This window comes from Lynx rufus, unplaced genomic scaffold (genome assembly GCF_022079265.1).
Source record: "Lynx rufus isolate CCGP_SWC_20201006 ecotype Redwood Valley unplaced genomic scaffold, mLynRuf1.p SCAF_7, whole genome shotgun sequence".
In the NCBI taxonomy this organism is placed as follows: domain Eukaryota; kingdom Metazoa; phylum Chordata; class Mammalia; order Carnivora; family Felidae; genus Lynx; species Lynx rufus.
Genome location: NW_025814889.1, coordinates 124,757,244 through 124,783,619, shown reverse-complemented (window position 1 = coordinate 124,783,619; position 26,376 = coordinate 124,757,244). Strand labels below are relative to the sequence as shown.

The 26,376-nt window shown below is 38.1% G+C and overlaps 1 protein-coding gene and 1 pseudogene across 1 annotated transcript in view; one reads left to right on the top strand and one right to left on the bottom strand.

Annotated features, from left to right (window-relative positions):
* The window catches only part of SLC41A2 (solute carrier family 41 member 2), a 94,985-nt gene that overhangs the window by 49,238 nt on the left and 19,371 nt on the right, over window positions 1–26,376 (top strand). The window contains exons 7-9 of the mRNA XM_047067129.1: window positions 3,857–3,936; window positions 7,604–7,735; window positions 9,293–9,441. Coding sequence (XP_046923085.1) covers window positions 3,857–3,936; window positions 7,604–7,735; window positions 9,293–9,441 — 361 coding nt within the window. The remainder of the gene's footprint in view (window positions 1–3,856; window positions 3,937–7,603; window positions 7,736–9,292; window positions 9,442–26,376) is intronic.
* On the bottom strand, window positions 17,741–18,330 carry LOC124502462 (40S ribosomal protein S11-like; annotated as a pseudogene).

The following is a 26,376-nucleotide window of genomic DNA, read 5'->3' as shown; positions in this document are numbered from 1 at the left end:
GAAAGAGCTACCTGACCATTCTTCAGGAGGCTCACCTGCTGACGAGTGTGCTCTGCAATGCCCTTTACAGAGGAGCAGACAGTAAAAGGATCACCAGACATTTGATTAAGACTTCTAACATGAAAGACAGAGACCAGAAAAATGGTACTCAAAGAAAGTGCAGGGATAGTTGAAAGACCTCAAAAACTCTCATCAGTGCCCTTAAAGCAATAAGAGAATCTATGGCATCCATAATGTAAGAACAGAATGTTCTAATAAGGAGGATTTGGAAAAGCAGGAAGAGCTCTTGGGAACGAAGAATATATATAAAGAGCAGAAACAAATAAGCAAACAAAAAACTGAGTAGAAAAGTTAGAAGACAGAGCTGAAGAAGTGTTCTGGAAAATAGAACAGAAAACAAAGAGGCGGGCAACTGGAGGTAAACAATAAGAAGAGATTCTTGAAGAAATATTGCAAGAAAATTCCCCAGGACTGAAGACCACAGGCCTCCAGATTGAAATGGCCCACTGAGTACCAAGCATAGTGAATACGAGGAGGGCCCCAAATCATAAATTTACTATAAATCCCAAAATCTCCTGGAGAGAAAAGACAAGTTACATATAAAGCATTGGGAATCTGAATGATGTCCAGTAGCAACACCGGAAGTGATTCCTTCAAGAAAGTTCTGAAGGGAGATTATTTTGAACACAAAGTATGGTTGCAGTATCAGCCAAATGGAAGAATGGCATCCATTCAGTCATGTAGGATCTCAAAATCTTTGCTTCCTATGTGCCCTTTCATATGAACGCTGGTAGAAGATACAGTCTATCAAAATGAGGAAATATATCAAGGAAGATGACATGGGCATGAGGAAACCCATTCCATGAGACCTTGTGGTTCTTTTTTCTCTGATGTAGATTGCTTTTTTCCTGGAAGCTTCAGGCAATAGGGTCCTATGAAATGTTGGGACTTTTTCAAAGACCCAGCATGGGAGATTGAAGTTCAGGTTGACAGCTGTGTATCAGGCCTAGAGGCAACCGTCCAGGTTGGCAGGAGGACAGTGGGCTCAAGGAGGAAGGTCTCTAAGAAAAAAAAAGCAGAATTGATTGGTTGCCAGGTGACTTTGACTTATTCAGAGGCACTTCATTAACTTTGTTAGAAATTTGAGGCTGAATTAGTAGTAAGTACCTTAAAAATTAGGAAAAATATGGGACAGAGCAACAAGTAACAGTGGGGAAATCCAATGAGACTTGGTGGTCCTTCTGTGAATAATGATTCCATTGTCACAATAAAGTAAACCCTAAATACTCCACCCAGAACTACAGAACCAAGTTGGCAGGATACGGGGAGGAAGGGATTTATGAGTGGTCTTAGGTGGAGAGAGAAGGGCAAGTGAGACTAAATCCTCATCCGTCATAGTGGAGGTCATTAGGTAAGTGTCTAAAATTAAAATCAAGAAATCACAGTATAAACATGCTATCTGGACATACAGAATTAAATGCCAGAGGAAACAGCTACAGAAGTTGAAAAAAAATTTACTGGGGCAGAACAGGTTTTGGGGGCAGGGGCCAGGGGCTATGTAATAGGCTTTGCGGCACTCTCACTTTTTAAATAATGTACATGTGTTTATTGGATAAAATCAAAATTTGATAAAAGTGAAGAGAGAACTACTTTTGCAATGTGGGTTTTCATTTTTAAAAATCTAAGTGTTTAAAAATGTCTGGGAGTCTAGCTACCAGCATACTAACAGTATAACTCTGAATGATGTCATGATAGTTGATTTTTATTTTCTTCTTTTTGTTTGTATTTTCTAATTTTTCTATATTTTGTTATCTGGGTCATAAAAACATTTTAAAATGTGTTTTAGCAAATATTCATGTTACAGTCGCAGCATGAACCTATGTGTTTTGGCACAGAGATTTATTCTTTAATACACAACTAGTTCTATGAAATATATACATATTTTAAATTAGAGCTTAAAATATGAAAATACTGCTAAGGATGACTATTTTTGGACTTTACAGTGTAACTTTAATTTTTAAAAAAAATTTTTTAGTTTATTTATTTATTTTGAGAGAGACAGATAGCACAAGTGGGGGAGGGGCAGAGAGAGAGGGAAAGAGAATCCCAAGCAGGCTCAGTGCTTCCAGCAAAGAGCCCAACGTGTTGATGTGGGGCTCAAACCCACGAAACCGTGAGATCGTGACCTGAGCTGAAAACAAGAGTCAGACGCTTAACCAATTGAGCCACCCAGGTGCCCCTATAGTGTAACTTTTAATGGGAAATTCTAGTAATTTAGGCATATTAAGTCACAATTCATTTATTTTACTAAAAAATTAATAAAGATTTAATAAATTCCTAATGTTCGCTGTCAAGTAGTGGTAAGAATATTTTGATCTGATATTTTGACAATCAATTCCATTCTCTGATAACATGTAGTTTATTTTTGTGTGATGTAGATTGCATTTTCCTCGAAAATTTAGGCAGTACGACCCCATGGAGTATTGGGACTGTTAATGTTTTATAGGGCTTAGACCAAGAAACTGAAGTTAACCAATTAGTAATGGCCTTGAAACTTAAAAAAAACCCTCGGAGCTCCATTGAGACATTGAAGTTGAAGGCCTGCTTCTATGTAGCTTAGCTATATGTTATTTTTCCAGACCTCCATTCTGAAAATCAGCCCTTTCTATGCTACAGCTCATTATTTCAATTTACCAGTGATAAGATTATTTATATGTATATATATATAGTTTTAACACCATAAAAATGATCCATTTAATGCTTTGTTAATTTCATAAATGAAGAAATATTCTTTTAAAAACTAGATTTTAGGGGCGCCTGACTGGCTCAGTTGGTAGAGCATGCAACTCTTTTTTTTTTTTAATCTATTTTTTTTAATGTTTATTTATTTTTGATAGAGAGAGAGAGACAGAGTACAAGCAGGGGAGGAACAGAGTGAGAGGGAGATACAGAATCCAAAACAGGCTCCAGGCTCTGAGCTGTCAACACAGAGCCTGATGCAGGGCTCAAACCCATGAACTGCCAGATCATGACCTGACCCAAAGTCGGATGCCTAACCGACTGAGCCACCAGGTGCCCCTAGGGCATGCAACTCTTGATCATGGGGTCAGAGTCATGAGTTAAAGCCCTGTGTTTGCTTTAGAGCTTACTTAAAAAAACAAAACAAAACAAAAAACAAAACAAAAAAAAACCTATTTTTTAAATTATAAGAGCAATAAATACACATGGTTTTAAAAAATTAACAAATACAGAAGGATATTAAATAATCATCAGTCTTTTGTCTGCCCCTCCACCCAGAGATGGACATTGCTAATAATTTCTTATATATCCTTCCAGAAATTTTAAAGCACTTAAAGCATATTCTTTTCCTTTTTATTTATGTTTTTTATTTTTTCATGTTTTTATTTATTTTTGAGAGAGAGACAGAGACAGTGTGTGAGCAGGAGAGGGTCACAGAGAGAACGGGGGAGACGCAATCTGAAGAGGGCTCCAGGCTCTATCAGCACGGAGCCAGATGTAGGGCTCGAACTCACCAACAGTGAGATTAGACCTGAGCCGAAGTCGGACGCTTAACCGACTGAGCCACCCAGGTGCCCCTATGTTCTTTTCCTTTTTACAAGGAACACATCTTGGAGATCAGAATGAGAATGGAAACAGAGGGCTACTGCTCATGCCATGTTTTATTTTCAGCATTTCACTGTTGACATTGATTTTTACTTTGAATATTTTTCCTTTTTATTGTTTTTTAAATGTCTGAAATGTTTACTTTTAAAAGTAGAGGTGTTTGTATGTAAAGAGCAGCTTTAAATTAGTGTGTTTTCTTTTCTCTTCCCTAAACTGTGTGATTTTCTTCCAGCATTGGGGGCCTTATTCTGGACACAACTGTATCTGATCCAAACTTGGTGGGGATTGTTGTTTATACACCGGTTATTAATGGTAAGAATGAGATACACTGTTTCACGATGACAACAAATCATTACATACTCCTAGGCACTAAGGAGAATCGTAGGGTTCAGATTTTAAGAGGTGTATCTTCCCTTCCCTTCCATTCTCTCTCCAAGCCCAGGGTGGTATCTGGGGGTAGAAATGATGTTCCCTGTTCTCAGTATGCACAACACATTTTTGAAAAAAGCTGTTTTTTTACTCTTACCACTTGATCTTAGCTTGAGAATCAGGCATACCTGATTTTTGAGGTTAACATAGCAAAATATGACATTTCAGTTCTGGATTATCACTGGCTTTGGGTTATGTGCTCTGTCCTGTTTTGTTGCTGCCTCTGTCAATTTTTATGGATAAATTAGAGTAAGCTAGGTGTAAGCATTGCTTAAGTCAATGCAGTCCATTAACATCTATCACTCCTCTGTGGGTCCCTTTAAAATCTGCCTTATGTTTTTTTTTTCTTACCTATAAAGTGGGAACTGTAATACTTAGGTTCACAGGGTTTCTTGTATCTATTCCATTTAATAAAATAATTTTAATCCAGCTATACTGACTTTTGGGCTGGCTCATTAAATTGGATTTTAGTATAACCTACACCAATATAACTTAAAAAGTAATTTTACCTGAGAGAAAACCTGTCATAGGATATGCTACACATTTAATATAAACTGCTTTTTATATTTATGTGTAAGAAAATAAATATGTTCTATGAAGGCAAGTTCTCCAAAATCTAACTTCATATCTAAAATGTCAACTGAACATTTACATTTCTGTGTAGCTATAAAATGTCTGTAAAGAAATTTCCCCTTGGGGTGCCTGGGTGGCTCAGTCGGTTGAGTGTCTGACTTTGGCTCAGGTCATGATCTCACAGCTTGTGAGTTCGAGCCCCAAGTCGGGCTCTGTGCTGACAGCTCAGAGCCTGGAGCCTGTTTCAGATTCTGTGTGTGTCTCTCTCTCTGCCCCTTCCCCACTCATGCTCTGTCTCTCTGTCTCTCAAAAATGAATAAACATTAAAAAACAAAAAAGAAAGAAATTTCCCCTCTAGATCCCCTTCCCAATTTTCCTAGTGCCACACTCCTCCCCATCATCCACCCTTAAAATCATGGCACCATCAACCTGGCCCTTCATCCTCTTTGAATAGACATGACCAAACCTTGTCTATTCACCCATTAACATAATTCACTTCTTCACTTACTTATACAACAACAGTCTCAGCATTGTAGTCTGCTGATATCTCACTTCAGCCATCATTGAAGTAACAAAGTAGCTTTCCTGACCCACTCCCTATTCAGTGCCAATTAAATGTCACTAACAGACTAGTCATCCTTAAACATTGTTTTTATTACATCAGACTTAAGATGATGAACTTATCAGTGGTTTCCTCCTACCTGTCAAATCAAGTTTGAATTCTTCTGCTTCGCTTTTCAAGGCCCTCTATATGCTCTTGGCTGCGTACAACTTTTTCCTTTATCTTTCTAACCGGATTCCTATTTGGGGGCCCCACAAAGATCTAATTTCCACTGCTTGGAATTGCTTTTCTTCCACCTGTTCCAATCCTATTCAGTGAATATTAGTTGATGAGGTCACTAGCATAAGTTTTACTCACTAATGCCATTAGAGCTGTATTGTCCAACATTTCAGTGAAAAAATGTAAATTACAACAATACTGTCATGAGTAAGGTTTTAATCAGTATTTCTGTTGTTTCACTTTAATCAGTATTTCTGTTATTTCACTTTACAAAAGAAATAATTTTAGAGCTTCATTGAAGTGCTCTTCTTGGAAGCCATCATATTACACGGCAATACAATCTTTTTTTTTTTTTTTTTGTATCCCAGTAAGTAAATCTCTTAGCTGCGTATCATAAGGAGCTCACTTCATGTTAAATTCCACTCTTTAAAGACATTGATAGAGAAGATTAATTCCATGGTCCTCAAAAAAGTGGAACTTTTGAGAATTGAATTTCATTTTAAATGTGTTAGAGGATGTGCTATTTAAAGGACCCCTATGTATCATGACCATCATCATGACCATCATCATTTACTAACTAGTGAGTACCTACTGTGTACCGGGTAACTTGCAGGTCCTTTATGCACGTTCGTATCATTTAATCCTCCCAATAAGAAAGTAATTTGTCCAGCATCTCATATCTAGTAAGTGGTAACTCAGCATTTAGACCCAGATCTGCTTGATTCCAAAGCCTGTGATTTTTTCCCCCTCAAAATAATTGCAAATTTATCTGTTTTATTAGATACAAGAATACACACTTTGTTTAAAGTAAGGCATATCAGTGTTGATATTTTGCTTAGGACATCTTTTAACACATCTCCCAGCATTTAGTAGCATTTTGTAAAATATATTTCAGGGGCGCCTGGCTGGCTCAGTCGGTTAAGCGTCCGACTTCAGCTCAGGTCATGATCTCACAGTTCGTGGGTTCGAGCTCTGCATTGGGCTCCACGCTGACCATGTTGAGCCTGCTTGGGATTCTCTCTCTCTCCTTCTCTGCACCTCCCTGACTCGTGCTTTCTCTCTCTCTCTCAAAATAAATGAATAAACTTTTGAGTATGTGTGTATGTGTGTGTGCGTATATATCACAAGAATACTAGTTCTATGAGATATTAATAAGTATAACTTGAAAAGTGAGTTTTTGTTGTCCATTCAGTTTGGGAAGCATTAGGTCAAATAGATTTCTTCACTACAGGATTTCTTAAAGATCTTTATCATGCTAATGTGTACTGTGAATCTTTCCCTCTGGGACTTGTGCTAGCAAGGGGTTAGAATTTCTAGAATTAACCTTCCTTCAGACCCCAGACCATATTTTGCAAACTACTGCTCTAGGTATTATAATGTATATCCTTATCACAGTGCACTGTCAAATAATAATTTAGTTCATTTACATAAAGGATAAGAACTTTGCATCAGTATACTTGGATTTTCACTCTTCTTTCTTATGTGTTCTTTTTGTCATACATTCTACTTTGTTACAAACCTTGTATATACATTGTTATTATTTTTGCTTTAAATGGTCAGATGTTTTTTGAAGAGATTAAAAATGAGAAAATATCTTTTCTATTTTCTGATATATTTTACATTTCTAGCATCCTTCTTTCCTTTGTGTAGTTCCAGATTTCCATCTGGATTTATGTTCCTTTTGCCAAGAGAAATCCCTTTAATGTTTCCTGTAGGGCATGTCTGTAAAGTATTTGAGAGAATAATCTAGGTTAAAAGATTACTTTCTGGAGTATTTTTTTCAGTCTCCTCTACCAATTTCTTTAGGAACCTGAGCAAAAAAGTACCAAGCCTTGTCTATTTGAAAAAAAAAAAAAAATCAAGCTTATTTTTCCTTTCATTAAGGAGGTAAGCATTAAATATCTTGCTACCTAGCTTTATACCTTGGCCGTGGTAGTAATTTAAAACAATTATGTAGTCTGGTCTGCTTTCAGTCGGTGAGCAGATTTGAAAAAGTAATGCAAGAGTCTTTCCTAATAATGACTTTACGCCTTTGGAATATCCACTTCAGCATTAAATAAGTCAACATTTCAGAAGAAATTCTTTTTGCTTGTTTTATTGCCCAGCACATAACACAAAGAAGGCCTGCCTTTGGTTGAATTTATGCAAGTTGCTTAAAATAGAAAGATAACTGCTTTGTTTTTCCTTATGTTTCAGGTATTGGTGGTAATTTGGTGGCCATTCAGGCTAGCAGGATTTCTACCTACCTCCACTTACATAGCATTCCTGGAGAATTGCCTGAGGAACCCAAAGGTTGTTACTACCCATTTAGAACTTTTTTTGGTCCAGGTATGTGCTTTGGAGTTTTGCATCTTATATCAGGAATAATTCTGCTCTGAGCACATAGGCAGGCAACAGTTGCTGAATACTTATTTTGTCAGAGTTTTGCATGACTTTTTTTTTTTTTCTGAGACCTGAATAGATTGGAAGTAGAATAGATTGTGTTCATTAAATCTCAGTGAACAAAAAGTTATTTGTATCAAGTCTGCAGCTGCTGAGGAACTTTGTATACTTTTTGTCTTTCATTCTTTTCTCTGGGATACCTTGTTCATGAGTCAAGAAAGAGGAACCTTATCTAGATCTAGGTGATCTAGAGAGACGGATGTACTGTCTTTACTGTATTAATCCTTTTGGCTTTTCTAAATGTAAGCATTTGATCCCAAAGAGAAGGAGAGGGATAACTTCTGTCACAAGGAACAGTGTCCTGTTTATGTCACCCGGGCAGTGAGTACCAAAAAACTAAGACCACTATATTAAATCTCACAATTCCTGTCACTTCTTTTTTGATCAAAATAAAGGTCATTCTTGACTTTTGAACGGGGATGAGAAATGCTCAGTAAAATATCAGTGAAAGAACTCTAAAGGAAAAGTAAAATTAAAACATTCCTGGGGCCCCTGAGTGGCTGTCGTCAGTGAAGCATCTGACTCTTGCTTTCGGCCCAGATCATGATCTCATGGTTGTGGGTTTGAGCCCTGCTTCGCGCTCTGTGGTTTAAGTGCAGAGCCTGCTTGGGAGTCTCTCCGTCTCTGTCTCTGTCTCTGTCTCTCTCTGTTTCTCTCTCTCTCTCTCTCTCTCTCTCTCCCTCTCTCCCTCTCTCCCTCTTTCTGCACCTCCCCTGCTTGCTGGCTCACTCTCTCTCAAAATGAATAAACGTTTAAAAACAACCAAGAAACCAGAACATTCCTATGCTTTAGGAACTTTACGTGTTTTCTTTTGTCTTCCCTCTATTAGTATGATAGACATTAAAGTCTGGCCAGTGTTCTTCATAGCAAGCTTTTATCAATTTCCTGTCATTTAATTAGCCTATAACATACAGTAAGAATTTCAAAGAATTAAGTGAATTGTGAAAAGTTGAAATGTTTTGCTAGCAACAGAATTTTTTATTTTATATATATATATATTTTTATTATTTTTTTTATTTAAAATTTACATCCAAATTAGTTAGCATATAGTGAAACAATGATTTCAGGAGTAGATTTATTTGTTATATTTTGAGAAAGAGCATGGCTGCATGTGCATATGGGTGCTTATAGGCAGGGAAAGGGCAGTGGGACAGGGAGAAAGAGAATCTCAAAGAGGCTCCATGCCCAGTGGGGGAGGGAGGGTTGGGAGGGTAAGGAGATGCCGACGTGGGGCTTGATCTCATGACCCACTATGAGATCATGACCTGAGCCAAAATCGAGAGCTGGGCACTTAACTGGCTGAGCCAATCAGGTGCCCCAGCAACAGAATTTTATGCAGTGCTATTCAGTATAGTAAGTAGAAAGTAGTCCTTAAATGTTAATAACTGACCTGTTATTAACCAAAATATGATTTTGTTTTAACTCTTATATTTTCTATTACAGGAGTGAATAATAAGTCTGCTCAAGTTTTACTGCTTTTAGTGATTCCCGGACATTTAATTTTCCTCTACACTATTCATTTGATGAAAAGTGGTCACACGTCCTTAACTGTCATCTTCATAGTAGTGTACTTATTTGCTGCTGTGCTACAGGTAAGAGTTGAAACCTCTTGTAATCTCTTTTATGCTCGGAATGCTGTAAAAGCATAGCTATGCAAATCTAAAAGCACATGAAATATGTTAACATTCCAAAAAGCAACTGAAAGCCTTCATATGGATTTCATCTTCCTAAAACCAGTAAGCTCATGATCGCTTTTAATATGACTTGATAAATAGAACCTTCGGATTTCCTGTTTCCTGAATTCCACCGGCTTTCCCTTTTTTTTAGATTCTCTAATGTTGTATGAACACATCTTCTGATAGATGCCTGAGAGTGCCTAAGAACCTTTGCAATTTGTAATATGCTTTTACATGAATAGGTTGAGTGACTATAAAATTATTTCTTTTAGAATTTGGAAGGCTTTGCTTCAGTGCCTTTTAACTTCTGTTACCATGAGAAGAACAACAGGTGCTTTTCTCACTGCTGATCTCATTATACATAACTTCTTTTCATCTCCCTAGAAGCTTGCAAGATCTTCTCTTTTTTCCTATTGCCTTTCAATTTCACGTTGATGTGCCCTGGTTTGGAAGTCCTTTGTCCGTTTTGTTGGATGTTATTTGATCCTTTCAGTCTAAAACTTCATGTTCTTCAGTTCTAGGAAAAATTTATGAATTATTTACTTGATTTTTTTTTCATCATTTTCTCCATTCTCTTTTCCTGGAGTCTTATGATTTGATTCCTACAATGCTTGCATTAAATTTCTGATCTTTTCTTATTCTCTATTTATCTTTTTCTCTCTTCTTTCTGGAATATCTCTGTGCCTTTCTGCATCTTTTCTCTGTTGTGTCACTGAGGTATCTGGAGAGGGTAGAGTTGAACATATGTACTCAACTTGCTATCTTTCTGTGGGAGGTTATTTTAAAATTTAAGAAAATTGACTTCATTTTCAAGATCTGTGATCGATATAATACATGGACAAAATTTAAAAATTAAATAGTACTAAGGTGTTCTACCTTTCCAATCACATTCCTCAGAGATAATCACTGAAATATTTTAGCCGTTTCTTCTGATAGATATCTGCAAGTTTTAAAGTAACATGCCTGAACTTTAGACCTTTGCTAATAAAAACTGAGGATTTCAGGGGCTGTGTTAACACCCCGTCTTTTCCGTATAGTTATATCACAGTTTTTTTTGTTAAATTTGCCATCCGTGTTTGTCTGATTAGGCCTATGGAAATATGTACTATAGAGCAAGATAGTGTAGTATGATTATATTTGCTTTTTGTGTACTTTATTTTTCTTGAGGTTAATAATTACCTCTTTTTTCCTTTGCATCATTTTCCATAAACCCAATCTTTCCAACGTTTCTACTTTATTTTGGCTTCTTAGGCTCAGCCCTTTGCCAAACTCTGTAGGGTTAGTGCCTTCTACAGTGAGAAATCCTAACCTCATAAGAAGTGCATTCAAATAATTCTTTGAAGAGATAACATTTACATTGGGCCTTCATGACCAGTATTGTTCTAAGTGTATTACATGTACTGATTCACTTAATTCTCAAAGAACCTCTATGAGATTTGTTCTTTTCATATAAATCAGTGACTTTCAAAGTGAAGTACATCTAAAACAATCCGTTGTGTCCAGGACGAAAAAATTAAAACTTCTATTTATATATCCTTCCTTATTTGCTTAAAATGTCTATTTTCATGTGTTTTTATAATTGTTTTATTATAAACATAATATATCAGCACAGTATTAAATGAGTATGCTGGGGTATTTTATACTAGGGCTAAATAATCTAAAACTTTTGGAGATTACTGAGTTAAAGTGTAGAGATGAGAAAGCACAGAGCTCGTGTCGGAAAGAGAAAGTAATTCTTGGGGCGCCTGGGTGGCTCAGTTGGTTAAGTGTCCAACTCTTGGTTCCAGCTTAGGTCATGATCTTGTTGTTCATGAGTTCGAGTCCCACATCGGGCTCTGTGCTGGCAGCCCACAGCCTGCTTGGAAGTCTGTCTCCTTCTCTCTCTGTACCTCCCCTGCTCACTCTCTATCTCTGTCTCTCAAAAATAAACACTAAAAAAAGAGAGGCAAAGTAATTTATGCCCAGGATATAACTAGGAAGAGAGTAGATGAGATAAGGTTAAGAAAGTAGATTAGGGCTCATGTAGAAAGGCCTTAAATGCCAGGCATGGGAGGCTGGAATCTATTTTTAAAATCACAAACACCCTTATGACTTAATTGATATTTTAAACTTTTCTATAATCCTGTGTAGTGCCTGAGAGTTTATCAAAAGTCACCTCTTGAATCATTCATTCATTTATTCACCCAATAAACCTTTATTCTACTAGATGCAGAGATGGGTTTTAAATCCCAGGATGAATAAATTCACACCCTATCCTCCAGGACTAGAAGTCTGGAGGGAAGACTGCTACATGAACAAATAATTATATTGTAATATGATATACAAATGCTGGGGATAGCTACCTATAAAGTGCTTTCAGAGTTTGGAAGAAAAAGCTCTACCTGGGGAGTAATATTTTTCTACTGCTCAGTAGGGACAAAAGTTATTTCAAATGCTTTTTTACCACTGGCTACCTTTATCACTGTAAATGATACGGTCATTTATCTCTGTGTAAGTATTGTGAAAAAGATGCATTCTTCAATCCGGTGGGAAATATTCAGAGATTGTTCTTTCGTCTATTGATAAACATGGCATTTTTAGAGCATGTTTCTATTTGCAACTCTACCTCTTAGCCTCATGGATTGATTTTACATTTATGTTTATGGCTCTGTGCCAACATACTATCACGCATCATTTCACCTGGGTCAATGAAGGATAGAAGTAATTTTTCTGAACTTAAAAAAATACTAGATTTCAGTCGGTACTCAGAGAAATCCTACATGTCTTTTTTTAAGCTCTACTTAAATTCTTACAGGTGAAGGTTGAAAAACTGGAGGAAAGATTGATATTCATTTCTCTGAATCTTGGTTACCTCTTCTATAACATGGGAGGAATAGAAGTATCTACAACAAAACTCATTTTGAAGATTAAATGAGTGAATTATATGAAGCTTGTAACATAGCAGATGCTATTTGAGTGTTAGCTGGTGCTCTTGTTATTAAAAATAGAATTATAAGTGGTGAGGCATTGACCTCTGACGACAATCGGAAAACGTTTTTTATAGTCTTACAGCGTTGATTGGCTTTTCTTATATATCTTTTACAGCTTTCATTTTTATGGGTTTCTCCCCAAGAATCAGATATCTGCCAGAGTAGATTTTTTTAAGTTGATTTATTTTGAGAGACAGAGGGAGACAGAACAAGTGGAGGAGGGGCAGAGAAAGAGAGAGTGTGAGCAGGAGAGGGGCAGAGAGGGAGACAGAGGATCTGAGGCAGGCTCCGAGCTGATAGCAGAGAGCCCGGTGCACAGCTTGAACTCACGGAACCGTGAGATCGTGTCCTCAGCTGAAGTCAGACGCTTAACTGACTGAACCACCCAGGCGCCCCCAAGAGTAGATCTTTGTATGCATCTGACATTGTGTGTTATTCCAGTGGAATAGCTTAGAGCCAGATTGTAAATGCTCAAATCAAATCTTCATGTTCTGATGCCGACATACGTGACACACATGTAAATACATATATGCACACACCTCTTTGGAAACTGAGGTTCAGATACAAGCCCTTCCCCTGCTTCCTTCAGTCAATTCAGAGATGGACAGAAGGAAGAAATACTTTATTTTTTTTTATTTAAATTTTTTTTAAATGTTTATTTCTGAGAGACAGAGAGAGAGAAAGAGACTAGCAGAGGAGGGCCAGAGAGAGAGGGAGATGCAGAATTTGAAGCTGGTTCCAGGCTCTGAGCTGTCAGCACAGAACCCAACGCAGGGCTCAAACTCGTGAACTGCGAGATCATGACCTGAGCCGAAGTCAGACGTCCAACTGACTGAACTGCCCAGTCACCCCCAGAAATACTTTTTTTTTTTTTTTAACGTTTATTTATTTTTGAGACAGAGAGAGATAGAACATGGACGGGGGAGGGGCAGAGAGAGAGGGAGACACAGAATCCGAAGCAGGCTCCAGGCTCCGAGCCATCAGCCCAGAGCCCAACGCGGGGCTCGAATTCACAAGCTATGAGATCGTGACCTGAGTCGAAGTCGGACGCTTAACCGACTGAGCCACCCAGGCGCTCCCATGAATACTTTTTAAAGACAAAGCCTCCTTGACTACTTAAGGCTTACCTTTTACTCTTCTTTACTTGATTGGCTTCCCTTTTTTGATCTGGGTTAAATTTATATTCAGAACTTTGGTTTAGGTCCCAGCTCTTACCCAAATATTTTAGTCCACTTTTCCCATCCCTAGACTATATATTTTGATTGAATATGCTATAGTAAGATTTTCTGATGCATGTTTAATTTCTCCCCATCTATATCCCTACCTCCTTGAGGCTAGAGACCAGCCTTTCCCTATGGTATTCCCCGTGAGACATTATATAGTGGTTGTTTTTGAATTCCTGGTGTTTTGGTTTTTTTCCTAATATTCTTTGATGAACTTTCCCCTCTATCCCTCCCCACCCAATTCCCCAACCAATTAAATGAAGGAAATCTGTTTGAAGGAAACCTCGTGCTGGTCTTATTATAATGACATAGTAACAATCATTTGCAGTATATTTGCATTTACTCAGATATCATCTCTTCCTGGAAGCCTTGCTTGAATCCCTAATCTGGCCTGAGTGCCCTTATTCTGTTCCCATAGTACCCCGTGAATATCATTATTCTAGTTCTGACACATTATATTGACATTATCTGTTTATGCGTGTCTCACCCCTTATAGAGAAGGGATCTTTGGCTTATTCATTTTTATTCCTTTTACCTAGCCCCATCCCTGGTGTTCAGTTCATGTTTGTTAAACAAAATGACTATATCTTGCCAGCTCTGCCTCCTCCTTCACTGGAGGGAGGAGAAAAGTTTACAACTGTATTTAAGTCCTGGAAACGCCAGAAAAACTGAAGCATCTAAAGTTTCTTCTCCTTGCTGTCAATAAACACCAGCTTTCTCTCTTTGAATGGCATGAGGATTGAAAATAAGAGGCAGTGAAAAATAAAACACAAAACCCCCCAAATTTCCATCAGTGTTCAGCCAGAATTATAAAGTTTTACCGAAGTGTTTAGAGATGCAATGACTTGGTATTGAGAGAAAACAAAAGGTAGGGGGAGATAGATACAGCAGAATTGGTCATGCGTTGATCATTGATAAAGCCAAGTGATGGTCCATGGGAGTGGTGTGGATTAATTTATACTGTTCTCTTCTATGTATTTGAACTTTTACATAATAAAGAGTTCTAAAAAGTTAAGGTTTAGTTTCAGATGTTAACACAAGAGTTTTTTCAGAGTATATTAGCTTTCTAATTTTGGTCCTGCAGCTGACTATTTCTCATATCAAGTGAAAAGTGAAACGTCAACTTGAATTTGAAATCGTTTGGGACTTGGAATGATTAAGTGTCTTTTATCTTATTTTGCCTCTGGCACACTCTAACTACATTTTTTGAAATTATTCTTTACTTTTTTTTTAAGTTTATTTATTTATTTTGAGAGAGAGAGAGAGAGAGAGCACATGAGCAGGGGAGGGTCAGAGAGAGAAGGGGACAGAGAGAGAAGCCCCAGCAGGCTCTACACTGTCAGCATGGAGCCTGATGCGGGGCTTGAACTCACAAACCACGAGATCATGACCTGAACCGAAAGCAAGAGTCAGATGCTTAACTGACTGAGCCACCCAGGCGCCCCGAAACTATTCTTTAAATTTAAAAATCTACTTACACAAATTACATTATTTAGGTATTTATTATGTGTCTTGCAATTCAAAGGAACCTAACAAATGTGTTTTTGTTGTGTGCAGTAAGGCCACTGAACCAGTCAGTAGCTGTGATGGATTATATGCTTACTCATGTTCTTGCCCAGGGCCCGAGAGCAATCAGGGTTAGTTGGACTGTGTCGAGGCCAGAGTAATGTGTGAAAGGCATTTTATTTGGTACACCAGTGACCATATTGCATTTTGAGTTTTCTTCAGCAGTAAGGATGGGTTGGTACCAAGCTAACCACCCTGTACTACTTGTTACAACTTTTGTGATATCAGCCAACATTTATAAGACTGCCAGCTGTGGCTAAGGATGTAGTTTTGGGCTTTCGAGCGTAATTTTTCATCTGTGTCACATTAGCCCATTGAACCCACAACTCTGATTTTATAGAACCAAAATATACTTTCTTCTACAAACTTAGAGATGACTGGGGTCTTTCTCCCTAAGCAGTGATTTCCTTGGCTTCACATCTTATTTATTCAGATGCTCCATTAACTGTTCAAAGCTTGTGAATTTGTGAAATGAAAAGCATAATATGGAATTCCGGGCTGTGATGAACCTTTTTGGCGTTTCAAGATACATCAAAGGGAATCCTGATGCCTTCTTCAGGATTTTCTGTCTGTTAATTCATTTGTTTGCCTTATTCTCTACATACAGTCTCTTTCAAGGATGTGGTATTTTGACAACATAATAAACCCAAGAAGGTACAAAAGTAACTATCAATCAAATAAGCAGACTGGCAATTTCTTGAGCAAAGAAGGAACAGAGTACATTGTGGCTTGTTTCCCTATTTAAAGTCTCTACTAGTTTCCCTTTGTGTTTGAAATCCTAACTGTGCCTCCTTTGTAAAAAGACAAAAGCGTAAAGCTTGGATGACATACCCTCCAAGAGTCAAAAAGATAAGCACATAAGAGTATATTAACATTTTTTTTTGCTATAAAATATTTTAATGGGAAAAAAGACTTTTTTTATTTTCTAGATGCCTATTGAATTCCAACAAAGTGCTTGCTAATATAATTGGTAAATTATGAAGCAAAACCATTTAAAATTTTTTTTAAATGTTTATTTATTTTGAGAGAGAAAAAGAGAGTGTGAGCAGGGGAGGGGCAGAGAGAGAGGATCGCAAGCAGGCTCTACGCCGTTAGCACAGAGCCTGATGTGGGGTTTGATCTCATAAACCATGGGATCGTGACCTGAGCTGAAATCAAAGTCAGATGCTTTAACTGACTGAGCCTTCCAGGTGCACCAAATCAAAACCATTTCTAAATGAAATTTTTAATTCCCTATTGTAGGCAGTGATTGTTTTGTGCAGAAAATTAGGTTATTAAGAACTCGACTAAAAATTTCAGCAGCACCAAATTCCATGAGAAATTCATTGTGCAAGTTGATTGTAGAAAACCTTTGCTCCCGGCTGTGTCTGTCTTTGCATATGGGGAAGACAAAATATTTCCATTAAATGGTGTAATGACAACAAGTTCCCAATATGTAAAATTTAGAATGATACGTATCAGTATTATACCAAATCCATAACACATGTAGTCTTCTAAGCACTGTGCTCATTGCTGTACAAAAGAAATAGAAGACATTGACCCTGGCCTTTACCATCTTTTCTGTTGTGGGAGATTGGACTTAAATGCATGAAACAGAGAAAAGCCTGACTTTCTTCCCTATGATAATAGAGTCTTCCTCTGTAACTTCAGAATCAAACTTTTTGCCAATGCCTGCATTTCATTCTTTAAAAGTGCCTCAGTACATTTTTCTTTTTATGAGTTTATTTTTGAGTAATCTCTACACCTAAGGTGGGGCTTGAACCCACAGTCCTAAAATCAAAAGTCACATGCTCCACTGACTGAGCCAGCTAGGTGCCCCTTAGATTTTTCTTTTTCTTTCCTTTTTTTTTTTTGAAGAGGAGAATCAGAGTATATATTGTAGCTGATGAGAAACTTTAATATCAATAAATATGAAATTATTCTTAGCAAAATAATGATTCTTACACTTTTTATTAGTATGATTTAAAAAAAATGGAGTCCCCTTAGTTTTTTTTTTCTTTGAAGTTTATCTATTTTTTATTTTTTGTTTTTTTTATTTGTTTTTAGTAATCTCCACATCCAGTGTGGAGCTTGAACTCACAACCCTGAGATCAAGAGTCACATGCTCCTCTGACTGAGCCAGCCAGGCGCCCCTTCTTAGTTTTTATTACTACCTTTTGGTAGACAGTATTTGATTTTGAATTTTACACTTATGTGCAAATTTCATGGGTTCATATTCTCCAGAAAAATTGTTCCCAGCAAATCCCAAGCCCACCTTAAATGAACAAATGTATGCCCCCATAATAAAATTTGTCATTAGGATCTTGATTAATGAATTTCCTAATAAGTGTTTCTGTCTTATAAATAATAGTTCATGGTCATTTTGGGGCTTTTTGTTTGTTTTTTTTTTTGTTTCTGTTTTTGTTTTTTTAGCTCATGGTCATTTTGGGGGTTTTTTTTGGTTGTTTTTTTTTTTGGTTTTTTTTTGACTGGGAAAGTAACTTTATTTTCTTCGGGGGTGTGGACAGACGTCTAGTCTCAGAACTTCTGGAATTGCTTTTTGGTGCTAGCGGCCTTTGTGACTTTGAGCACGTTGAAGCGCACAGTCTTGCTCAAGGTCCGGCACTCAGCCTGCTGTGACAATGTCGCCGATCTGGACATCCCTGAAGCGGGGGGACAGGTGCACGGACATGTTCTTGCGGCGTTTCTCAAAGCGGTTGTACTTTCGGATATAATGGAGGTAGTCTCGGTGGGTGACAATGGTCCTCTGCATCTTCATCTTGGTCACCACACCAGACAGAATCTGCCCTCGGATGGAGACGTTACCGGTAAAGGGGCATTTCTTGTCAATATAGGTGCCCTCAATGGCCTCCTTGGGCGTCTTGAAGCCCAAACCGCTGTTTTTGTAGTATCGCGAGAGTTTCTCCTTGCCAGTTTCTCCAAGCAGAATCCGCTTCTTATTTTGAAAGATGGTTGGCTGCTTTTGGTAGGCACGCTCAGTTGAATGTCCGCCATCTTCCCGGCCGCCTGGAAAAAGGCGCTCATGGTCATTTTGAAACATATGTTTGTAATATGAGTGTGGCCGCGACACAAATAGTATAAATTAAAAACAAATATCTTCCATTTCTTATCTAGTAGAGTATGCTTGGGACAGAAACATGGTCTAGATACTTACTAAAAGAAACACTGGCCACATCTTAGTTCTGAAGTCACATCCACGTGATTTAGTGTCATCTTAACTTTGAAGACATAAAATTAATGTTTTCACAGAAGGATATTTATAAGGCAGGCTGTCTATAATCACATACATCACATACAAAGGATAAAGGAAAGAAGAGGGAAGATAAGATCCCAAAATGAGGAATACTATAGAGAGATTGGAGCTGTTCACAGTCAGTCATGAGTCAGAGTTTCTGCTCTGCTACTTATTTTGTGACTTTAATCAAGTTTTGTAGCCTACCTGGCCTTATTTTTTCCCCCTAACTCAGAGGGTAGTGATGAGAGCTAAGCTAATGTATATAAATTACTTGGTGGAATTTCTGGGACATAGTAAGTTTCCAATAATGGTAGTAAATGCAGTGTATCGTATTATTGTCAGAGGCATCACTTTTCCTTCCTCTCATTATTTGAGACACCTTCATTTTGACGCCTGTTCTTTACCACACAATTCCCTTCTTGCCCTTCTGATGGGTGGCCTAAGCTTTAGATAGCATCCTTGCATTGCTTGCTCTCATATTGACGTCTCTAGTCTGGACTCCTTTTCTATATCTCCAGTTGTATGTTGAAAGATCTCTCAAACGTGAAATGTCCAAAACTAAATTCCTTGTTCCCCCATAATCTCTCCCAACTCAGTAGCAGGGGTGGGGAGATGAGAAGCCACAAGGGGTACAGTGAAAAGGGCAAGAAGCCAAGCTTAGGGCACACAAGCAAAGATGTCTAAACCTCTCCATCCTCAGCCCCTGATGCTGTAAAGTCCCTCTGGGATGGGGAGAGCCTCATTCACGTAGGCTTATGGCATGTGCGCCGTTGGCACCCCAAATCCTGCCTGTCACAGTCATCACCATTATCCTGCTACTGACAAGTGCATGCGTTGTGACAGGAAGACTCCTGGACTGGGAATAAGTATTTCTTTCTTTTTTTCTAAGTTTGTTTATTTTATGTTGAGGGGGGAGAGGGTCAGAGAGAGGGAGAGAATCCCAAGCCAGCTCTGTACTGTCAGCGCAGAGCCCAGTGCAGGGCTTGAACTCAAGAACTGTGAGACCACGACCTGAGCCAAAACCAAGAGTCGGATGGGACACTTAGCCAACTGAGACCCCCGGGCTCCCTGGAGTAAGTATTTCTGGCCCCCTCCTGTATTGTGACTTTAGCTAAGTCACAGCACTGCTGTGTGGCTTGGTTTTTTCACTTGTAACATTACAGTGACACTCCGTTGTGCTCTTAGTGAACTAACACTAAGGTAACCATTTAATTTTAGTCCAAACTAGGACACTTTGGAGAGTGACAGGGAGCTATTGATAATTAGAATGACCATCACTTCCGGGCAAATGAGGAAGCATAGTGACCCTAGCTATCACTCAGATCCCCTCCTGCATTCATGATGTTTGATTTTGTGAATTTCCACTTCTACAGGAAAGATGATTTGTTACAAAGCATTGTTGTATATATTTAGTAATGTATATGCTAATATTAAAATAATCTGCTAACTACAACAGTCTATTAATATGGAAGTCAATAATTGCTGCTAAAGTAATATTAAGTTAAATTGGCTTTTATGGGTTAGCCAGAGAACCAAAGCAATACAAAAAATGTTGTTTTCTTGAAAAATTGTATTCCAAGTCTGCTAACTTTTTTTTCAAAAAATAGTTTATTTTTAATGGGTCTTTTTTTTTTTTTTTTTTAACCCGGAAGTCTGGCACTTCTTTCTGCCATAATTTGACTTATATTATAGTGTTCAGTTATATTTCTTCTGGATTTTTTGAGAGGAAGAGCGTAATGGTGTGTGTGTGTGTGTGTGTGTGTGTGTGTGTGTGTATATATATATATATATATACATATATATATATATATATATATATATATATATATATATAGGCCAGTTCATCACCTCATCACCTAAATTATATATTCTGAAAGTTTCCCATCTCTGACAGTTCCTTTCCTGGGATTTGGTAATCTCAGCCACTTTTTCAATATATATAAGAGTTTCAAAAGTGGTGATAGCAAACAGTGTATGGCATTTATTATGAGCCATTCACTGTTAGGCACCTTACATATATGAACTTGCTGAGTACTCTCTACAACTTCGTGACATACGTTATGCTGTTCCCATTCACAGATGAGGCAGATGACATAGAGAGAAGTTGACTGACTTCTCCGAGGCCACACAGCAAGATGGAGTCTATAGTCTGTACTCCTAACCACTATGTTTTACAAGAATAGGTTTGACACTTTGTTGTGCTCTTAGAGGTACATGGTTCTTAGGATGGCAGTTTCTGAAGACTTAAAGCTGCCTTTTGTCTCTATTTTGTTCCATCCTCATATTCCTTCCAGCCTGGCATTTTGCCTCAGAAGGGCATTCATTGCACAGAGTTTACATAGAATCTTTGTCTACTGAAGTCAGGTAGGAATCCAGTCAAGAAGTGGGAGTTTTTCCCTCCATGGGGAGGAAGATTTATAATGGATAAAATTTTGTTTTGTGGAATCCATAGAAAATGCCATTTCAGCAAAAGGAAATAGCATTAGGTAAATGAGAAAAGTCAGGGCATTTACAGAAAATAGGAAGAAAATTTATGGAGCATAGGGGCTTATGTAAAGAAGTGATGGAAAATAAGGTTGAACATTAACAGATTGTGGCAAGATCATGAAGGATCTTGAAGACCGGACTGACGAGTTTATTTTGTTTTACAAAATGATGATTTTCAAAATTTGTTCCCCTTGCAACAAACTTGTGAGATCTGATAACATTTCATTCATCCGATGCAGGGAGCATAGTATGTAAGGGCTTGGGCTCTGGTATTCACCACTTGTACCTGTGTCAGCTTAAGCACGGTAACCTCTCAGGGACTGTGTTTTCTCATCTATAAAAAGTGGCTAAGAATAGACCCACCTTGTTGGCTGTTGTTATAAGGATGAAATGAGTTAATCTATGAAAGGTGCTATTACGGTTTTACTATTTTATTACCATCATCACTAGTAGCTGTGGATTACTGGAGTAATGAGTCTCTTAGGGGATCAGTGATAGGATCAAGACCTATGGAATCTATCACCAAGAGTCCCTACCATGATTCTGATACCCCAGTAATTGCTTGGAGTCATTCTTCTCAGTAAGGAAGAATGTAGCCATGTGGTGGCAACCTGCCCATAACTGGAATCCCAGGATAACTACCCAATAACTGAGAGAGTTAATTGGCTCAGCCCTAGGCAAGCTGCTTAATTCCTTAGGGGTCTCATTGTTCTTGCCTGCAAGATGAGGATAATGACTCCTCATTGTATAGTAGTAATAATGTTTAAATGTGTGGCACATAGTAGGCCTTATTAAATGGCGTGGTTATATATATATATATATATATATATATATATATATATATATTTTTTTTTTTTTTTTTTTTTATTACAACACTAACTCAAATCCTATTCCCAGATGGCATCACAAAAGAAGGATCTAAGCAATTAGGGGATTGTAACAGGTTGCCTGACCTCATTCCCATTCTTTTCTCACTCCTCAAGATTTAAATCCACCAGATTTCAAATGGGAAGTAAGGATCTCTTTATTCTTTCTGCATTCTGTCTCTGTTTCTTCATTGGTTTCTGTTTGGGTTGAAGGAAAAGTATGAAGAGAATGGTAAGGAAATGTGAGGAGAGGGTCAACAGTTGCAGGAGTTTTCTTCTCTTGTTCTAAAAACACCTACTTTAGCTTTGCGAGTTGATGAATATATTACCTTAAGGTAGACAGTTGAAACAGGCGAATTTTTGAGATTCCCTTTTCACCTTGTTTTGATTGTATTTTTTGTGATACGATGGTGTGATGACGCTATTGTAGCTTAGGTTGTAGGGTCTTAAGATGGAGACAATTTCCCAAATCCCTTTTTAGGATTAATTCTCTAGACAAGTATGCTTGGGCTCCAGGCCAGACAGCCACAGAAGATGAAATGATAGCCTGCCTCATTGGAGACATAGCATGCTGGATCCCTTGGGTAGTGAGGCATTGAGAAGGGGAGTTCTCTTCAGGCTTGTCGACCCTGATGAAGACGAAGGTAGGGCCAGAGACGCTGAGCTGTCTGTTTCTAGTGTTCTGGTGAGGATGTAACCACCCGTGCTCGGAATCCTGCTGAGACTGCAGACGTGACTTAGAGCACTCATCCATCACCGACAGAAAAAAAAAAATCTTATAACACAGCTATGGGAAAGCACTTAATTGAAAAATATAAAAACCATTACTCAAATTTGCCAGAATAAAGTCCTGGTTAATTGTGATTCCAGAATAGTCACTGTAAAAATTCTGACCTGACCTGATTTTATCATTTAAAATGTTTAGCTTATTTAAAAAAAAAAATGTTTAGTGCCATGCCACTTTTAAAAAACATTTTTAAAGCTAAATGTCTATGTCAGCTCTAGTTGTACTTATTGAAAGGAATGTTTAAACAATGTCAAAGGAGGATGAGACCATCATTCCGTATCTAGAATTAAGAGACAGTTGAATTTACTGCTCCCTGTTGTGAAGTAGTTACACTGGGATCAGGCAAAATCTCTCTAGGCCAGCAAACTGCCATTCTTACATAGGGTTTAGGGTTTGGGAGTTGAGGGTTCAAAAGCACAAGTGGGCTGATGCCAGGTGGAGAAGTACGGTTACTGGGGTGTGAGTAGTGTTGTTTGGTTGGCCCCAAGCCGTATACTTATTGGGCTGAATTTGTTCCTAATTGGCTACTTCAGAAGCAAGGACTGTCATTGATTGGCTGGTTTTTAAAGTGTGTTCAAGTATGTAAGCTGTTTATTGATTGAATGAATTCAAAACCACTTCTGTCGGCTTTTTGTTACATGGTGAAAGAATCATCAGTGTTTTCCTGGGAATGTGGGAACTTTCGAAATTCTCAGTCCCCATTGTTCTTAACTCAGTCAAAGCTCCAGGAGACCATTAAGGATTGTCCAGACCTTCCCCTCTGTTGTTGATTCTTCTTGAAGATGGGGTTTCATTTGTGAAGATCTGATTTTCAGTTTGCATCAATCAGCATGATTTCATTTATTTCTTTGAAGCATTTATTGAAACATCTGCCAGGATAGTAACTGTAGAAGAATTTGAGGTGCTAGACAATAAACATCAAATGACTCTGAGGCAAACAAGAATAATTAGAAGTATTGGGAGGGACTAGTATATATTTCACTCGCGTAACCTAAGATTTTTCAGGTATGACCAAGAAAACAAGTCTTAGGCATTCCCTAGGTGGCCAGACTGCCTTTTCTTTCAGCTTAGATATAGATTGCTGTATTCTACCTGTAATGTTGGTCAGGTATAAATAACATGAGTGTTAGTAATGGTTTCAGTTGGCCAAAAGAAAGTCCAAAGCCATTCTATTATCTATAACTGGAACTATTATTTTGATAGTCTTGAATGGAAGCTGTCTACTTGTATGATCATCTCTGTTCTGAGAATCTTGGGTTAATAGTCAAGTTCTATGAATCATCTGTTCCTGGGGGTGCTCTGGAGAACCTGTTTTTTTGTTTTGTTTTTTTTAAGTTTTATTCATTTATATTGTGAAAGAGAGAGAGTATGCATGAGTGAGGGAGGGCCAGAGAGAGAGAATCCTCAGCAGATTCTGCACTGCCAGCACAGAGCCCAACACGGGCTCTGTCTCACAAACCATGAGATCATTACCTGAGCTGAGATCAAGAGCTGGGGGCTTAACCGACTGAGCCACTCAGGTGCTCCTTGGAGAACCTGTTTTAGGTTCTCGACTGGTATTACCTTCCGGCTCCTCTAAGGTCCCTTCCATTTTTTCCCCCAGAGGGTGTCCATCATTGAGTCTTATCCAGGGATCATGTTTTGTTTTGTTTTGTTTTGTTTTTAGCTGAATAATTGACATTCCTTTTAAACCGGGTTGTACCTGTACATAGACAAAAAGATCAGGGATTATTTTATTCATCGTCATAGACTCAGCACCAGCCCCTAATGCAGTAAATAATTATCAAATACATTCAGCTTTCTATAATTCTTAGATTATTTTAGGCATTTCAGTCATGTTTCTTTTTGATTCTGATCTCACTGAAAGCAATAACTATGTCATATTCTTTTCTGAGTAACCCAGAAAGCTTATCACAATGTTTTTTATGTTAGGTACCAATAAATATTCGTTAAATTGGATTCAAGATGCATTGAGCATACTTTGGATATTTGGGAAAATACTTGACATGGTTGCTAACCGCTTGAGCAGAAGACGCCAGACACAAAAAGAATACATAATATATTATTACATTTGTATTAAGTATAGATAAAGGCATATACAACTAAAAAAGAAAGTAAATGAAGTTTGATAACTAACTTGTGCCAGAATAAGAACTGAGGCAAAGGAAGAAACAATAGCTTGTGGCTTCTAATTCAAAAACTGTTCGGTGAGTGATCAGGATCATTCTTTTTCTCCTCGCCTCTGTTTCTACTCGCTACTGTTCTTAGATACCTTATTTACAAGAAGAATATGAACTAATATTTATTAAGTGTCTATTAATTGCCAGATGACTTTTTTTTTTTTTTTTTTAAGTAGGCTTCACGTCCTGTTCGGAGCCCAATGTGGGGCTTGAACTCACAACTCTGAGATCAGGATCTGAGCTGAGATCAAGAGTCAGATGCTTAACCAAGTGAGCCACCCAGGTGCCCTAGCCAGACACCATTTTTTCTTAATGTTTATTTATTTATTTTAAGAGGGAGAGAGGGTGTGAGCACATGAGTGGGGGGGGGGGCAGAGAGGGAGAATACCAAGCAGGCTCCACACTGTCAGCACAGAGCCCAACATGGGGCCCAGTCCCACGAACTATGAGATCATGACTGAGCTGAAACCAAGAGCTGACTGCTGAACCGACTGGAGGCACCCAGGTGCCCCAGACAACACTTTTTATTGAAATTATTTCACATAATACTTTTAGCAGCCCTCTGAGATATGCAGTCTTCTCTACTTTCCAAGTGACAAATCTGAGAGACTGAAAGTTTAAAAAACTTATGCAGAGTCAGGGAGCCTGGGTGGCTCAGTTGGCTAAGCGTCCAACTTCGGTTCAGGTCATGATCTCACGGTCCATGGGTTCCAGCCCGACATAGTAGGGCTCTGTGCTGACAGCTCAGAGCCTGGAGCCTGTTTTGGATTCTGTGTCTCCCCCTGTCTCTGTTCCTTCCCTGCTCATGCTCTGTCTCCCTCTCTCTCAAAAATAAATAAACATTAAAAAAAAATTATGCAGAGTAACAGAAGTAGTTAAGTAGTAGATAAAATTTGAATTTAGATCTGTGTTACTTCAAAGTCTTTGTTCTGTCTATTCTATCACAAAGTAAAAGGACCAAGAATTTAACCTGGTAATTTCATTATTTATTAGCAGAGGATGACAAAAAGAGGTCCTACACTCGAGGGCAGGGGTCAGCAAACTTTTTCTGAAAAAGGCTAGAGAGTCAACATTTTAGGACTTGGAGGCCATGCGGTCTCTGTCACAAGTACTCAACTCTGCTAGAACAGCACAACAGCAGCCACAGACAATATGTAAATAAATGAGTGTGGCTGGTGTCCCAGCAAAACTTTGCCTATGGACACTGGAAATGAAATTTCCTAAAATGTTTATGTGTCACAAAATACTATTTTTTCTTTGGTTATTTTCAACCATTTAGAAATATCAAATTCTTAGCTTATGGTCCATACAGGTAGGTGCTGGGCCAGACAGGCTGTAGTTTGCTGACCCCTGCTGTAGGCTGTTCCTAGAAGAAACCCCTATCAGAGTCCTTACATATTTTTAGGAATTTCCTTTCCTTTATAGACAGATTTAAAAAGTTCAACAGATACTTATCAAACCTCTCCCTATGTGCTGCACACTGCTACTTGTTTTAAAGAGATGAATTCTCCAACAAAACAATTTGAAAGAAAATGACA